This window comes from Fundulus heteroclitus, chromosome 5, assembly GCF_011125445.2.
Source record: "Fundulus heteroclitus isolate FHET01 chromosome 5, MU-UCD_Fhet_4.1, whole genome shotgun sequence".
Lineage (NCBI taxonomy): Eukaryota > Metazoa > Chordata > Actinopteri > Cyprinodontiformes > Fundulidae > Fundulus > Fundulus heteroclitus.
The window spans coordinates 18,994,817-19,011,992 of NC_046365.1; the positions used below are offsets into that span (position 1 = coordinate 18,994,817).

The 17,176-nt window shown below is 42.3% G+C and overlaps 1 protein-coding gene and 1 long non-coding RNA gene across 2 annotated transcripts; one reads left to right on the forward strand and one right to left on the reverse strand.

Moving 5' to 3' along the window:
• Positions 1-75: 75 nt before the first annotated feature.
• Positions 76-11,679, reverse strand: p4hb (prolyl 4-hydroxylase, beta polypeptide). The gene is made up of 11 exons (XM_012882644.3): positions 11,356-11,679; positions 8,782-8,988; positions 7,747-7,880; positions 7,470-7,607; positions 4,746-4,850; positions 4,542-4,667; positions 3,899-4,099; positions 3,667-3,787; positions 2,960-3,141; positions 2,548-2,655; positions 76-1,516 (listed from the first exon to the last, which is right to left on the reverse strand). Exons 1-11 carry the CDS (start codon positions 11,492-11,494, stop codon positions 1,448-1,450), a joined length of 1,530 nt encoding a protein of 509 aa, XP_012738098.1. The 5' UTR covers positions 11,495-11,679; the 3' UTR covers positions 76-1,447.
• LOC110366605 lies at positions 8,995-11,181 on the forward strand. The gene is made up of 2 exons (XR_002426824.2): positions 8,995-9,116; positions 10,587-11,181. It is a non-coding gene; the product is annotated as an uncharacterized LOC110366605 (long non-coding RNA).
• Positions 11,680-17,176: the final 5,497 nt, after the last annotated feature.

Sequence of the window (17,176 nt, forward strand, 5' to 3'; positions counted from 1 at the left end):
ATAAGAAATTAATCCAGAGAGATTCATTCCCATCCATGAGTGAAGATAAAAAACAAAAACACATTTGTTGTTTATTTTTTTTGTTTTTTTATTGGCCACCATTTCACATTTTCCACATTAATTTTTATATGATGGAATGCTTTGTTACTCCCCTCCTCCCACCGCTGCTCGACTGACACACCCATCCCTCGCTCTACTAGACCCCCCCCCTCTGTGCCCAAACACACGCTTCCATTCTCTCAGACATGCAAACATCCGACACACTCGTTCACACACACACACACACACACAGCGGCAGCTAAGGGTGCCCAGGAGAGCCAAAAGAGATGCAGGAGGCTGCAGCGTGGCTGAGGGGTGGGGCTGTGCACCTGTTCCCTCCCCGCTCCAGATATAAACACACACACTTAGACCAAACCGCACCAGTCCGTCCGCTTCAGTAACCACAGTGAATCTCCGATTAGGCATGAATGCAGTGCTACCCATCAGAACCAGCTCCGGTCGCCCCCTACAGGTCAAAAAGGGTGAGCAGGGGCCGACTGCGCCCCCAAAATGGGCCAGCTGGCAACAGCCGGGCACGATGGTACAATAAAAAAAATGAGAAGACCTAAATTAAAAACAAATAACCCCCCCCAACGTGAAAGCAATTAAATAAAAACAATGAACGTTAACTGTTCCTTTTTAGACATAAATCGGTCAGTAGATATGCTGACATGAGGAGAAGGAACTGGGAATGAAGACATGACACCCCAGCCCCTGGTGAAAGATAGAAAATAACTGGTCTTGGCTACAGATGTGACGAAGGGGAGGGGTCCTGTTTGCTACACTGATGAGTTTACTTAAAAAATACATGTATATAAAATAAAGAAAAGGATGGCCCCTTGTCCCCTGAGAGTCCTTACGAAACCCACTGGTCCTCTGGTTTTTAGTCGAGAGAAGAACACTGGCAGCCCCCCCTCCACTTCATTTCATTCAGCTCAAACCAACACTGAACAACAGCAAGACTTATTTTACAGGTGGGAGTCCAAAAAATAGGAAACTTAGCTTTTCAAAAAAAAAAAAAAACTGAACAATGCCATTTCTTTTGTCATTTGGTCAAAATATAGAAGGCTATAAAGATGATGGGCCTTGTGGACAAGGCATTGGGGTCTCCCACAGAGGTGGGTGCGCTATTCCAAGGATCCCCCCCCCCCAGGAGGGACGAGACCAGTCTGGGCAGAACGAGCAAAATTAAAGATGTAGATACTGAAGACCAGAAAAACTGCCCAACCAGCCCTGGATGGACTGCAGGGTTGGTTCTCAGGCTGGCTTTACTGAAAGGCAGTTCAAGGTAAACCGTTAATGTTCACGGGACAGGGGAGGTCCACAAGGAAGCAAAGGTGGTGGTGGTGGTGGTGACTGGTTGGAAGGGTTGGGGTGGGTCTCCTCTCGCCCTCTCCTCCTGAAGCTCTTACAACTCGTCGTGTCCGTCGTCGTCGCCTCCATCCTCCCCATCCGAGTCATCGTCATCCTCCAAATCCTGAGCAGACACAAACGGGGTCAGAACACCGAATTTGATGAAGTTGATTGTTTAAATGATGAAGTTCCTGTTTAAAATACAGCAGCTGATCAAAAAGTCCTGGAGCACAAAGATTACATCTAAAAATGGTACAATAAAATATATCGTTAAGATTATAAGGTGGGGTTATAATGCCATTTGGGAATCAGCAGAACAGTTGAATTAAGTCAACTGAGCAGCTCCAATAAACCAAACAATTATGCAATTAAGACAGTGGTTTGGTCCATGGCACCTGAAGCTAAATCAACTAAATCTTCAAATGTTTTTTTCTATAAACTTTAAAGAGTGCTAACTTTGTAATGCTTTGGGCTTTACAATCAGACTGAATCATCCTAGTGTTTCCTGTCCTTTGGATGTTAAAAGAGCTTGGAAATAACAAAAAAGAAAAAATTGTAGCACCTGTACAGAATATCAAACATGTTTCTATCTTCTATTCTGAGAATCAGCAGAACTAGGCACGTGCAGCTTTACTCAGCGGCTCAGGTCTCCACACAAAGCCAAGCAACAGCTGCCGGGGGAGGCCTGCAGTAGACCAGGCTTCAATCAAACCTCTGAAGGGAGGGGCGGCAGGCAGCTGTTAGCACCGAGGACCCCCCCACCCATCGCTTAAAGGCAAACAGGACAGTCCCAGTGTGGCACAGGAAGCTTTACTGTAGAGTGAATCAGCCTGCATCTAACAGAGGAAAGCTCAGGAATCACCGTAAAAAAAAAAGTTCCCATCCTGAGTTATAACTTTCTCAGTTCTGGTAAATTCTTCCTTTTGGCCTCTGGTTCTTTTAACTTCAACACTGATGATGCAGATATGTGGAAATAGTTGTAAATGGATAGATGCATTTAAAAATGCAGATTGTCTGCATTAGATTTATTACAAGTCCTTTTAGTGAAGACTTGGCATATAACCTACACATGTTTTTTTTTGCTCCCTTCATACCTCATTTAGCAATTTACATTAAATCTCGGCAAATCCAACAAGACGGCCGATATGAACTCACATCTGTATCCAGGTCGTCATCTCCTGCAGGGGCGCCTCCGTCTTTACCTCCGCTCTCCAAGAACTTTGTGAAGCCCTCCAGCGTTCTTTCTCCATTATAATCAATCACCTGTTGAGCACAAGGGACAAACACTCATCAGTTCACTGAACCAGACTACAGGGTTCAATGCAAACAACTGCAAGCACCTCATTTCTATGCAAACAGTGTATTACGGTTGGACAGAGTAATCTAAAAAAGCACTACTAGCTGCTGGTTTTAGCCCGTATGGTTCCTCATTAGACACTTTAACCTCTAAAACCAGAGACCACCACATTAAATAGATAAAAAAAGAAGGAACTATTTTTATTTCATTTTTTATCTAATGTAAAGTACTTGTACCAGCAGGGGCCTTATGCACATAATGGAGGGCTACCTGGCGGTCGTCTCCTGCAGGGAAGAACTTTAACGTGGGGAAGCTGTGGACTTTTACGGCCTCAATCTCGTTGACTGTGGAGTCCATCTTGGCCACGATGATGTCAGGGCTGTCCTTGTACTTCTCTCCCAACTGCTCCCAGATGGGAGCCAGTTGTTTGCAGTGCCCACACCAAGGAGCATCTGGAGGGCAACAGCACATTTCTTCAGCATTATATTATGACAGTGGTGCAGCAGAACACCTCCATAAAGAATAACTTATTCATTTAGGTTCCTATACTTTGCGACTTATGCCCGATTACAAAGACAACCCCTTTGACCGCTAAAAGCTGCCACACCTGGCCCCCGCCAGTCAGGAAATAGGAGCCTTTCCCAGCCTGTGCATTGCTGGCCATCAGCTGTGCTTCAACAGCCAGACGTGGAAAGCGACTCCAAAAATAAAGGCTGTTTGGACCAGGGTGGCTATAAAGTAATCTTGCTGCTATATTTATCTTTATCTTTTCAGCATTAGTGCCTGGCAACAAATCAGTTGGCAGGAAGTGGAGCTGATGGGGCATGAAGAGCCCCAGGAATCAACCCTTACACACAAAAAAGTTAAATAAAAAAGGAGCAGACAATTTAAAGTCTGACTGGAGATGAACGCCTGATCGTCTACATTTGAGCGTTTAAGCTTAAATAAGAAAATAAGCAAACAAAGCAATTTCTTACAGAATTCAATAAAGACGTTCTTTGATGGATTGAAAGCGACCTCCTCGAAGTTTTTGCCCACCAACACCTTGACGGGGTTCTTGTCCCAGTCCTCAGGGATGTCCTGGCTCATGAGGTGGGCCTGCAGGACAGTCGACAGAACAGACAAAAATAAGGAACGGCTACAGACTTGGCACCGAGAACGCTTAAAAGAAACAACTCGGACAAAATAAGACAACAAGATCAGGTTCACCTTTAGTTTGCCTTCGACGAACTGCGTGCAGAACTTTGTGATGCTGTCTGCTGTGATGTCGCTGCTCTCCGGCTTGTACTTGGTCATCTCGTCCTCCAGCGTGATGAGGCGGACGGCGGGGCAGTCCTCCTTCTTCAGGCCGAAGAACTCCAGGATGCGCTGGTTGTCGTCGATGTCGCTGTCGATGAAGATGAACAGGATCTGGGAAGAGACTCAGGAGGTCAGCGCCTTACAACAATGTAATACAGCAAAGCTTCAACGTCTGGACGTTGAAGCAGGGGCCCTGCAGACAAAGTGTAACGAGTGCACACACACAAACCTAGATTAATAAAAAAATAAAATACAATTAACCCAATATAGTCATTTAACTTAACTAAAGTTAAATGCAGCACTCAGTCATTCGCAGCTTCAAGCTTAACTTTGTTAAATATACAGTTTTCCATGACAAAGACTGTAATGGGAAAAACATCCAATAAGCCAGCTTCAGGAACAGAAATGAGTTCAGATTAAAAACAGATGCTTTAATTATTTGATTTTATGAACTGCCTGCAAATTAATATAGATAAAAAATAAATTAAAAAAGGTAGCTTTACATAAATCCAAAATCATAATTTTCATGCCATTGTCCTGACAGTTTGCCTACCTGACCCTTGAAGCCCTCAGCAGCTTTCTTAAAGTGGTCCATTTTGTCCTGGAAGTCTGAATCAGCTTTCGGCAAAAACATGAGGATATGGGACTTGATGTCTCCACCGAAGATTTTTGGGGCGGTCTGCAATAAAATAAAAGTGGTCATAATATTTGTAGAATAGATTTTAGTCAAATTATGAGACAAATGACTGGATTTTACCTGCTCAGTGAACTCTATGACCAGAGGCAGCTGGTTGGCCTTAACAAAAGCCAAGAGCTTCTCCTTCGTCAGCTCCCCATCAAAGGTATTGCGACCTTCATCGAACTGTCAAGAAAACATGGAAACGTTTAGACGTAAATATTAACCCACCTGGCGCTTCCGGCCAATCTGCCTGTGAACACTGAGCAGATTTACTGGACAAAGCACTTTAAAGTCCTCCAACTCTCTGCAGACCAAGCGGGCATCAGGAATAGCAGCCGTAGGCCTCTGCCAAGCGGCTCTCGCTGGCGCACAATAGCAGAGAGGGTAACCCTAGCACTGAAACCTTAAACCCAAATCCCTGCTGCAATAAACAAGTTAAAATCCACCTGCTGTTTATTGAGCTGAGCCCCTACTTTGCCCGACGGCAACCTTTGTATCAGAGCAAGTTTACCAGCGTGAATCTCAGGCCTCGCAGCAGCAGGTGAAAGCACCGGTGCAAGCTCCATCATTAGAAAAGATTAGCAGCAGTATGAGGAAGAAATATAAGTTAAAGTAGGTCCAGTTGCAGTTTGGCCATTTTAATCAGCAATATTTACCTCTAAATTAAAAAAAAAAAAAAGACTAAATTCTGTGTGCAATCTGTATGAATTTCAGTCCCAATCGAGACAGGAATTAAACCAGCGTCTGACCACAGATCAGTATTCCAACTTGCTCTTCAACCACAGCGTGTTGCTCATGGGGTCTTGAGCAGCCAAACGTGAAAATGGCGAGGCCAAACATCCTCAGTAGAATAGAAACTGCTCTACTATTCAATGCGGTTAAACTTTCAGGAGTAAAACCTGCTCTAGAGCATCTCGTGGTGAAGCAGTGTAGTAGACGAGGTTATATTTCCTTGATGCAGCTGTTCTGGGCTGGATTCCTGACAGAGACCTTTGCTGCATTCCCCCTGCCCCCCTTACGCCTGCTTCCTTTCCTATTACTGTAAAAAAAGGCCACAAGTGCCTTTAAAAATAAAATAAAATAAAAAGCAGTCCTTTTCTCAAGGCTCTCGATGTGCCTCAGCTCCAACGCTCCTGCCTCAAATACCTCAGCATAGCAACATGTTGGGCAGAGACCTGAGATCCATCCGTCTGAATCAGGCGCTACGCAGGAAAAATCTAGCACATGCAGGACGGCGGTCCATGGGGACAGACTTTGGACATCCTTACAGCTCGCAAATATAAAGTACTCTGGAGGTTGTTGGGAGGAACCTGAGCATCAGCGTTAACACTAGAGCAGAAGTGGATTAGAAAGATTGACCTACATCTGACAAGAATAATTGTATTTTAACGCAATATCTGGAAAACGTCTAGTTGCAAATTCAATTGCTGAGTTTGTGAGCCTTAATCTTTAAGATTACAGGAACCATTTCAGCAATTAATGAATCAAGGTTTATAAAAGAGTTTCACTTTCTGAAATGAGAAATATTGAACTTTCACACCATTTACATTTTTTTAGTTTCATTTCAGCTCAATTTTCTAAACAATTATTGTCAGTCAACACTAAAAATGACCAACATACTGAACTCCCAGTTAAATTCCTTTAATTTCCTGGGTAGTTGGGGCTGGTTTGGGAGCGCACAGTACTGTCACTTCCTAACAGAACATCCTGCCAGCGTTTGTTTGGCCCATTCACACTTTTTATATACATTTTAAAATATTTAGACATCAATAAACAGAATCCTGAGCTACAGGGACAAAAAAACTGAATAGGGAAAGTTGAGATATGGTTTTATATACGGCTTTTGAAGTAACCCGACATACAAGGACTCATTTCAATAACTGTACTTTGACCCATTTGACAACTCACACAATGTCATGAGTGGACTTTTCTGCTGATAAGGCTGCAGAAAAGGACATGGGGGGGGGGAGGAGACTTTCAGGAAGTCCACCCCGATTCATACCTACAATCAGATATGGCACCTAATGATTAAAACAGACTTGCTTTCTCAAAGATTTACTTAAAGCTACAAATAAGTAAAACAATGTAAAATAAGAAAATATTCACCTTAAATACCCCATCAACTCATCTTATCTTTAGATTTAAATAATGTACAGACTTTCATTCATTTTATGCCTATTGAAGTCTGAAACAGTTTCTTGCCCTTTAAAAAAAGTGGTTTCAGTTTGAAAAGTGAGAAACTCAAATGAACAGAGGGTATAAGGGTCTATCCATGAGAAAGTAAATTGTTTATACCCAAATGCTTTGAAAAAAAGGTAAAGTTGGCTCATCAACCACATGTCTTGCTTTGACAAGACTAAGCTTGTCTGAGAAGATGACGGATACAAAGACTCATAACCAACTCCACAATGACCCGTTTCTTCTGAAAGGATGTGGCATTTAGGTCCATAAATTTATTTCTAGCCATTGGGGAGGGGTGCTTGGAAAGGCAGACCATTCCCAAATACAGCAGAGTCATTCATTAGTCGGGTCAAGCGTCCAAACCGTCGGATGACCTCAGACGAACTAGGATTAGCCACAGACATCTGATGCTCCAGCGTCTGGGGCGTCAGATGTCTGAAGACGTAGATCAAAACCAAAGACCAGCAGGGCGCCTTCAGCGGCGACAGCAGAGCCCATTTCAGATTACATTTATACGTAACGTTTAGCACACCATGACTCCGTTTAAGAACCTGGTCAAGTAAGTTTAACTAGAAACATTTTCAAGAATGACTGATGTAATAAACTTAAATTGAAAGTCACCTTTTTGAAGAGGACGATGCCATCTTTGGACACCTCGAACTTTGAGTAAATGTCGTCGCTGGAGGCGATGGCGAAGGGAACGTCGTCCATGGCTTCAGCTGCTTTTTCCAAGACTGCAGCACCGGCGGACTGGGCGTCCTATTTCCAACAAATAAAAAAACAAGCATTCAGAAAGAGCCTTGTGCAGGTCTTAAACTAAGAGGTAGGAGTTGTATTATGGCTCTTTGTGGAGCAGAAGCACTTTGTCACATCTCGCTCCAGTCGATCAGAGACGCACCTTAAAGAATCCAATGACCGCCACCTCATTGTCAGCAATCAGAGACTCAGCAGCAGAGACTTCGGTCAGGGTGGCGATGGCAGGTCCCGTACGCTTCTTCAGCCAGTTGGCGATATCCTCCGCCTGCCTGCCAGCTGCCAAAAAAGTCGACGTCAGTAAGGGCATAAAACTGGCTCTGAGTGAGCCGCGCCTAAATGGAGCCGAGTCTCTAACGTGGCTGCACTGAAAATGAGCATCAGGGGCTTTGAAAAGTTAGAAATTCCTTAAAAAAAGTTGATAACGAGGCATCTTTTAATTTATCTGTTCATTTTGATGAAAATAGTGGCAACAAAAAAAAAGTTTATGAATCCTGTTTTTTGAAACAGGGCTTATGTTATTGTTCTAAACTATAAGAGATCTGACTGACGAACCAAACAGGTGACGCAACATAGCAGCGATTGCTCAGATGAGACACATGCTGACTAAGTGATGCCGCCTGCGGTCCTGGTGGAGCACCATGAGGTCTTGAGCACGCTGTAGGAGGTGGTCTAGGCCACGCTGGATTAACCCAGAGTAGTCATTTCCAGGCCTCCTCTCCCTCCCCTCCCTTTCCTAAAAGGAGCCAAGCCAGCAGAGGAGGCGACGTGAAGAAATGCACATAGGTCTGCCCCGGCTCAGCTCCAGCATGGGAGCAACGTGCTGCGAAAGCCCCGCCCTCTTCCAGTCTCCTGAAACCCCATTGGTTGGCTTATTTTTTGATGCTGTTGTGCAGATCATATTGCCATGATGAATGGAGTCTGCAGGCGTGATGTTGAAGGCTAATCTTGTTTTATTTTTATTTATTTATGATAATTTCAAGGCGTAATACGTGTTCTGAGAACAGCTGCTCATAAAAACAACCAAAGTGCAGCAAATGAATGAGTGGTGATCAAGACAAATTATACTGTAAAATCTGCAAGCTGTTAAAAACCAGACGGCTCATCAACAAGCAGCAGCTTGATATGGAGGAGTAGATTTTATTTTTTTCCCCCCAAAACTGCAACCAGGTATGCTCACCAGAGTACTCCTTGGGAGACTCCTTGTCTCCTCCCTTGAAGAACTTGATGGTGGGGTACCCCCGGACGCCGTACTCCTGGGCGAGCTCGCTCTCCTCGGTGGCGTCCACTTTGCCCAGGCGGATTTCTGAGCCCTCTGCCTTCAGCATGCCTGCAGCCTTGGCGTACTCTGGAGCCAGGGCCTTGCAGTGGCCGCACCATGGTGCATCTGTGGAGAGCGTGCAACGGGCTTTGTTTTCATTGCAGCAAGCGGTACGAACAGAGAGACCGCGACAGAAATCTACATCTTTATTCAGGGGCATTCAGCCGGAAGAAGGTGAGATGAAGTGGAGAAAGGTAAACGAGAACAGGCAGCTGATGAGAGTTTAGATAAAAGCTTAAGATTGTAAAACCGCTATACACGACTAGTTCAGTAAAACTTTGATTTATTGTCTGTTAAACATAACTGTGTGAGAAGCTGGGGAACTTTTCAAAGGTGCTTTCAAAGAAACTGTTTTAGAGACCCCCATGTTGTGACTACTCGAGCCGGCGAAGGCGTTTGTTGCTTTTAATTAAACGAAAAAAACTAAATGTCTGACCTGAGACGAATATGGATGCATAACGATACATTTCTGGATGTTTTCCCCCCCAGACAAAACTAAACGGTGCGAGCGATGACTGCTAACATAAAGCAAGAGGCTTTATGTTAGCAGTCACTCTGAAAACAGAGCTTCTTACAGCCAAAATCCCGAAAAGTAAAGCCGACTTTAACCTTTACATGACAAAGAACTGAGGAGTGTTTTTTTAAACAGGTTTTTTCTTTGCATTTTCATGCAATTTTTGCATCGAATTTCCACAGGAGAATAACGCATATTAGGGAGTCCTCAGTTATTTTTGATCATTGATTTGCAACCATCCCTCCTCCACAATTTCCCATAAACACTAAATTTTCTATTCAATAAAATGTATTCTTTGCTTTTGTAAGGTTGGACATAGTTTCCTGGAGAGATTCTTCATCACAAAAGAAGCAGATCTTCTGCATTTATGACATTTTGTACACCAACTTTCTTTAAAAGGGTCATTTAGGTTTTGCAGCTCAGGATAAAAAAAAAAAATATTAGGAGCAAAAAGGCAAAAATGACTTTTGGAAAGGTTGCTAAAATACCAATATTTTTCCCCATACTTATCACACACCCAAATAAAAAAAATAAAATAAAATAGAAAATAGTTTTCCTAGAGTGCAGGAATCCTACATTTTACTCACTTCATCCTCTTCCCCTAGTGTTGCATTTTGGTTTCATTTTTACACTTCTAATAAAAGCAGAAATACGTACATAGCAGAATTTTGCTATTGATAAATTATTTTGTTGCCCATCATCGATACGTTTTACATTACGCTTATTGCAATGATTTATACTTTAGACCGCCTTGCAGCATTTAGTTTGAGGTCTGCCGTAGAAGCAAAGAAACCTGGAGGAACACCTGCTCTACATCTTAATCAGCCTAAACGGCGTAAGCAGCAGGAGAGCATAGGTTATAATTCTGTTATAATAATCAATTTCTTCCAATTTATTTAATTAACAGCAGAGCATTGCAAGAGATCAAGCCACACTAGCAGCTTTACATGAAGGCAGCAATTGTAAAACTTCTAGAGGCCATCTTGGCACCTTCCAACCAGATGGCCAACACCTCAGAAAAAGGGACACGTCTGATAAAGTGACCCGGCTTGCATCATATGCGCTTTTTGTCAGTGAGCCTAACTTCCTTGTCCAAGTCCAGTCAGCGTGCAATCATACGTGAACTTTTTTTTTTTCTTCTTCCCTAAAGTACACGTCAACCTAGCTGCACGGCCCGGCCGCCATCCCCGCCCAGCCGGAGGACGTAACGCGGCGCCCCCTTTCGTCCACTTCCCACCCCGGCTTTTCATTGGACACGGCTCGGCCCACGGCCACCTCTGACTGGCCCACGCTCGCTGTCACGCAACCCACGGAGCACGTCCCGACAACCCGACAAAAAGTGCAGCGGGATGGGCCCCTCGTCAACATGCATGTAAATTTAGCCTGGTTCAGCTCGGCACGGGTTCTGAGCTAATTAAACACGGGGAACGAAAACTGAGAGTGGCTGTCGGAAGCCACAGCAGGCAATTGAAACTTACATTTCCACCCCCACCACACACACATACGCTAACTCAAGACTTTTGCAACAACAAAGCGACAGTCACAGTACCAGAATATCCCAGCTACGAGATTCCCCTGAACACATCACAGGACCAGCTCGTTTTAACAGCTAAAACAAATGCTAACAAGCTTTTTTATTATTTAGTAGCTGTGGTGCTAGCTTGTCAAACCGAGCACTAACGGCCCCGAAGAAAAGAGAGCATCATCTCTAAGGTGTCATGTCTATTTGTTCCTCCCTGTAATGTTAAAAAAACAGCGGCTAATAAACCAAGTTAGCTAATTGGTGCAGAATATGTCAGATTATGTGCGTTAGCGGCTCCCACCTACAAACTAGCAGCCGAAAACCCATCAAAGTTTGCGGCTAACATTCACAGCAGAAAGAGCAGCTAGCATATCGGCTAGCAGCCGGCGGTACTTACAGAACTCGACCAGGAGGTTGGGGTGAGCCTGGAGAGCCTCGTCGAAGTTACTTTTCTTCAGCACCAAGACGTCTTCTTCTTCTGCGATGTCAGCTCTGCTGGCAACGGCCAGCGCACAAAAGAGCAAAAACTTAAACATAGTTACCGTCGAGTTTTCTTCCTGAGAGCTGCAGACGTGTGGGGGGGGATCGGCTGCGGGTTAAGCAGAGATTGGTATCGGATTGAAATGTGTTTCTTTTCCTTTCTTGGCTCGGGAGAGTAGCTGGTGTGTTTGTGTCTACCGCTATTAACGTGGCAGTGCACGCAGAAACCGGAGGGGTTAGCGGCAGTGCGCATGCGCATTTAAGGGCCCGAAAGCTGTTCGTGTTGAAATGTGACTGGACCACAGCAGGCTGCACCTGGAAGTGAAAACTAGGCACCACGAAGCACTGCAGCCGTGGAGGAAACGCGTCCACGGCGATGCTTCGGCAAACAAATACGCCGCATTCAAGCATGTAATTAAAAGAAATAATTCATCTGATGATTTTACCACCGGTAAATAAAACACAAACAAAATAAAAAGGGGAAATACCGCGCATTTTCTAATATTTATCTTTGAATTCGCGTTTTTTCCCCTTTATACTGGCTTAAAAAAATCTAATAAATAAAATAACTTTTATGTTTGAGTATTAGATTTTTATTTTTTTATTATTTTAAAAATACTTTAATGTAGAAGCTACACTAAGTAAAATTGCATCTTTATATATTAGATTATAGTACAAAAGCTGAATTCAATTTAAAAAGTGAAAATCATAACAGCTTACTACACACACAGTATTCTAATTACTATCATTAGGATTTTGGTGACTATAGCTTACAGCTAATGAAAGCTAAAAAGGAATGTAGTTTTTGTTTGGCCCGCACAACCTTGGTAAACAGTGCTGAATTGGCCATTATTTGTAAGGGGCCCATATTGATTTTGTTCTGGCTCAATGAATTCCTCCTGGATCTGGGTTCACAATCAGTTTCTTCTACAGGATTTTCTTGGGTTGACTGAATGAACCCATGAAAAAACAAAACAAAACATGAAAACCAGCCTGTGGCCCTTAGCTAGGTGAAGCATCAAGACAGTCTGCAGCTTGTGCAGAACTCTGCTGCTCTTCTGTTAACTCAGACCCGTAGGCACAAGCATATCACTCCCATCCTAGCATCCCTTCACTGACTCCCTGTGCACTACAGAATTAATTAGTTTGAACAACCTTGCTCCACCATATTTATGTGAGCTGATTCAGCGTTACTGCCCACCTTGACCCCTTAGATCAGCTGATCAGCTGCTGCTGCTGACAGTCCCTAAGACCAGGCTGAAGCTCAGAGGTGACAGAGCATTTGCTGTTGCTACTCCTAAGTTATGGAATAACTTACCATTGAGCATCAGACAGGCTTCCTTTGTTCCTGTTCTTAACATTGTTTTTAGGTTGTGTGTGTATGTTTTGTATGTTTTTAACTTGTTTTTTTTTTTAACCTTTTCTTGTTTTAATGTATATCACTTTGGTCACCCATGTGGTTTTTAAAATGTGCGTTATAAATAAAGCTGATTCATTGATTGATTGACAGATCAGTACAGACTGCTCAGCACATTTAGGACCCATGTGGATGCCACTTTTTACTAATTGTTCTCTTCCGTCTACCCGATAAAGGCAGTTAACACTATGCCCGTTTTTCAGCCTGTTTCCAAGCCATGTGGATAGCGGCCTTCAGGTAGTCTGCATTGCTGGGTCTGGTGTATCTCATCTTCCTCGTGACAATATTCCAAAGATTCTTTGCGGTGTTTAGGTCAGGTGAAGTGCTGGCCAACCCAGCACTGTGATGTCCTGATCATTAAAGCAGATATTGATACTTTCAATATGTGGGCAGGTATTTGTTTGTTTTTCCCCTTAACCCAGATAAAAAGCCTGTAACCTGTGAGTGAGTAGGATTTGCCTGTGTGTAGTGGCTCTTGAGGCTCTGACTCCGGCCTCAGTCGACTCCTTGGGATGTTCCCCAAAGTTTTGAGTGCCATTTTTTTTTATTACCTTCTTCTAATGGATGCTCCTCGTGCACCTTATCTACTTTCTACTTAACTTTCTATCAATATGCTAGCTCTCTGAACAGCCAGCTTCTGTAGCAAGGTCCTTTTGCAACTACAATGACTATATAGGCCAGTACATGATATTTTTGTATTAAAATCCTTTTTTTTATTATTCTCGTGTGATATTTTACATTTCTTAATAGGTGCGAACCATAACTATAAAAAATGAACAGAAATCAACTGTTGAGGCATATCACTGAATGATATTGCTATTTAATATACGAGTTTGACTTTTTAAATTGTCTTCCACTCAACCGAGATCGGGTCGTGGTGGCAACAGGTCCAGGAGGGAACCCCAAACATCGCTCTCCCCAGCGACATCCTCCAGCTCATTCTGGGCATTCCCAGGCCAAACAGGATATATAGTCCCTCCAGTGAGAGTTCTGGGTCTTCCCCAGGCTCTCATCTCAGTGGGACACACCCCAAACACCTCCAGTTATTTACTGAAATAAAAAATAAAAAATGCTATGATATAATGTATCGAGATGCCTGCCACAAACTGGTTCCTTTTTCTCCTGAAACTATAAAATTGCCAGGAGTAACGATGTCTGGTGGTTATAAAACAAGCATTTAGCACAATGAAGAGGATTATCAGAGACCTTTGAGCCATAACCTACCGCAGAGTGTACCATATCCTGACAAAAAGAGAAGTGGCAGGATAAAAGACGAAGTGGCAGGATTGGAAATCTATGGCAAAGAAGCAGTGTCTGCACGGGCTGACATGAATTAATTCTCATTATGCCTCGGCTGACCATCTTCTGTATGCAATGCTGATAGCTAAGAGTGACTGGGGAGTTACATTACAAATGCAAATAACCCTGTTTTATGTACGTAAAGATGTATAATCTATGACATTTTTCACAGATTAAACCAAAAACTACGTTCATACTTAGAGTTTTAGCTTCTTTTTATGAATGATAGATACTGTCTTGCAAAGTAGTTATGAACTTGACAACCAAAAACACCAATGTATCGAAACTCCTTAAACCTTTTCTCATTTGTCATGATAGATTCACAAATGCAATAAATTTTATTGGAAATTTGATGCTTAGACCAACACAAAGTAGTAACTATGAGACGGAATGGAAAATTAAACATTTTAACGTTTTTTTTTCGTATGTTTTACATATAAAAATATAAGGAATAGGGTGTACATTTAGATTCAGCTCACCTATAAATTAGATCTCCACCAACTGCCTTCAGAAGTCACAAAGTAAGTAAACAGAGTCGTCTTGTGTGTAACTTGATCTCAGCATGAAGGCAGCTTTTCAGATCTCTAGAGTTACATAGCTGCTAGTAACACACCCCAAAGACATGCACAAGCATTTGCAATGAAAGGTGATTCTAATGAATATTGACTCAAGGGGGGGGGGGGGGATTTAATAAAAATGCTGACCATGCAGAATTTTTCTTCCACTTCGTATTTATGCACAGCTTTGCGTTGGCCTATCACATGAAATCCCAACAGTGAAAAAGTCCAAGGGGTGTGAAAACATGCAGGAGGATCCATAAAATGGTTCAGAACATAAACACATTTAAAAAAGGAAAATGTTTTTATTCAGATGGTCATCAAATAGACTAACCAAAGAAAAACAGAAAAACACAGGAAAATCTGGAATCATGGCCATAAGCTATGAAGAAACGAGAGATGGACGTTTGCACTGGACTCCATTTAATGCTGCACTGCGGATATTTATAGTATTTTCCTGGTTCTGACATCTCTGTTGAGTTAAAATAAGGAAATTGTACAGAGGCAGAATGAAACAGTGTTTTTCAGTTTCCAAAGAACGATAAGTTATGAGTAACCTGACAAAACTCTTCTAATATAAACAATGTCCTTGTCTTTGGATCCAGTTAAACCGTTAAATATTTGCAACTGTGTGGACACTTTTAAACCATTTTTGTGTGTGTGTGTGTGTGTGTGCAGAAGATTTACAGTTTTAATTGATTTCTTTCATGCAGAAGTCAGCTCAAACTCTGAAATTTCAAAACAGTAAACACACAGGCCTAAACAGTGAAACTCATGGTCAAAGTGACATATTTTGTTTGCAAAAGGCTGCAACTGTGCCAAAACATTTTAAATATAACTCAGAAGCAAGCATTGCCCTCAGCTCTTCCAATCAGTCATTACACGATGGACAACAAAATACAGCACTCAACCAACCCTTGCTTTTCACTGCAGCCGATTAGACAGCTTTCTGCTTGGTTACCATAGATAAAATAACGGGAGTTTGCAAAGGGGGATGGTGGAAATGTGTCAGGGTTTTAACACCTCTGCAAAAGGTGTCTTCTGCTCTGCTGAGACAGTAATGATGAAAACTAAGTGGATCCCAGTTTCTTTAAGCAGGTCAAAGCAATCAATAAAACTGGAAAAAAATGTTGTCAGTTGTTTATAGAACCCTGTCATTGACACTTTGTAATAATATGAATGGACATAGATGTTGGCCCAGAACCTTTACAGTCAAAAGCGATTGAGAAAAATGCCTTTTTTCATTTTCTGAAGCTACTGATTCTCCTGTAAAGAAAAAGGTAGAGTAGCAGCAGCTTATTTCACTATCAGAAGTGACTTATGAAGAGGAAGGTTTAAAGTCAGTTTTAAACATGCAGCGCATGTCTGTCTACCATGATGGAGGAGTTGCTGCATTAGGAGATTTCAGTCACTGAAAGGAGAGGGAAAAATGCATGCGTATACATTCAATCTGTTTCTTTTCTGAAAATTAGACAATGCCCAGCAAGTCTAACATCTAGTGAGTTGACAAATTAAAATGAAAATCTGTTTGTCCAACTAACATGGCAGGGAAAGGTTTACATTTACTCATATTAATTCTAGTCTTTTAATGATGTATTTTAGCCTGTGGATTTCCTCTAATACACATAGTGAAAATTATACATGAACTCGAATTTATGTGTACACCACCATTTATATTTGGATACATGAGACTTAGCAATCTGCAGAGAAAGTTTGCAGCCACCCATGAGGTCCTGGTATTATTCTGGTTGAATGTTTGACTACACTTCATTTAAAGCACATATAACCAGCTCTAATGTGCATCTTTTTTCTTGGCCTTACCTAATAACTGCTGGATAGAGGGACCAGACCACAACTAAAAGTATCTGATTCATCTGCAACTTGGTAAAAAGACATTTATTCAAATAATATCAGGAGTGTATGAACATATTTGAGCCTGTTAATTTTTATTATTATTTTTTAATCAATCCACCCTGGAAAAGGGATCAAATGTATTATTAAAATCGATGCAATATTGATGCCTATGATGAGCAGATGTAAATTTCCCAGCAGGCTTTGTGTTCTGATGATCACAAGCAAGCGCATGTAAACAACTATGGTACCATCACAAATACTCACCTGAATCTGTGTAGCATAGAAATGGATTTGTATCACTGTGAATTGAGGTAAACTGTCACTTAAAGTTGCTTCATCAACTGTTGCCGGGGTTTTTATGATACTCTCAGGAAAATTTAAAATGCCGCTGTGGATAAGTAGTATTGACAGAGGTGTGATGATGTGAAAATAGCCTTCAGAGCGTGTGATACCGAGCAGCAGCACATCACAGCTCAGAACGATATATTTTAGATAATTTCCAAAGTTCACATTATGTGTCAACAAAGATGATCGTTTCTGTCGCAGAATATTGTTACATTTTCCCAGAATCATAACTGAGGGTCCAGAGTCCCTCATTGGATCAGAGAGAG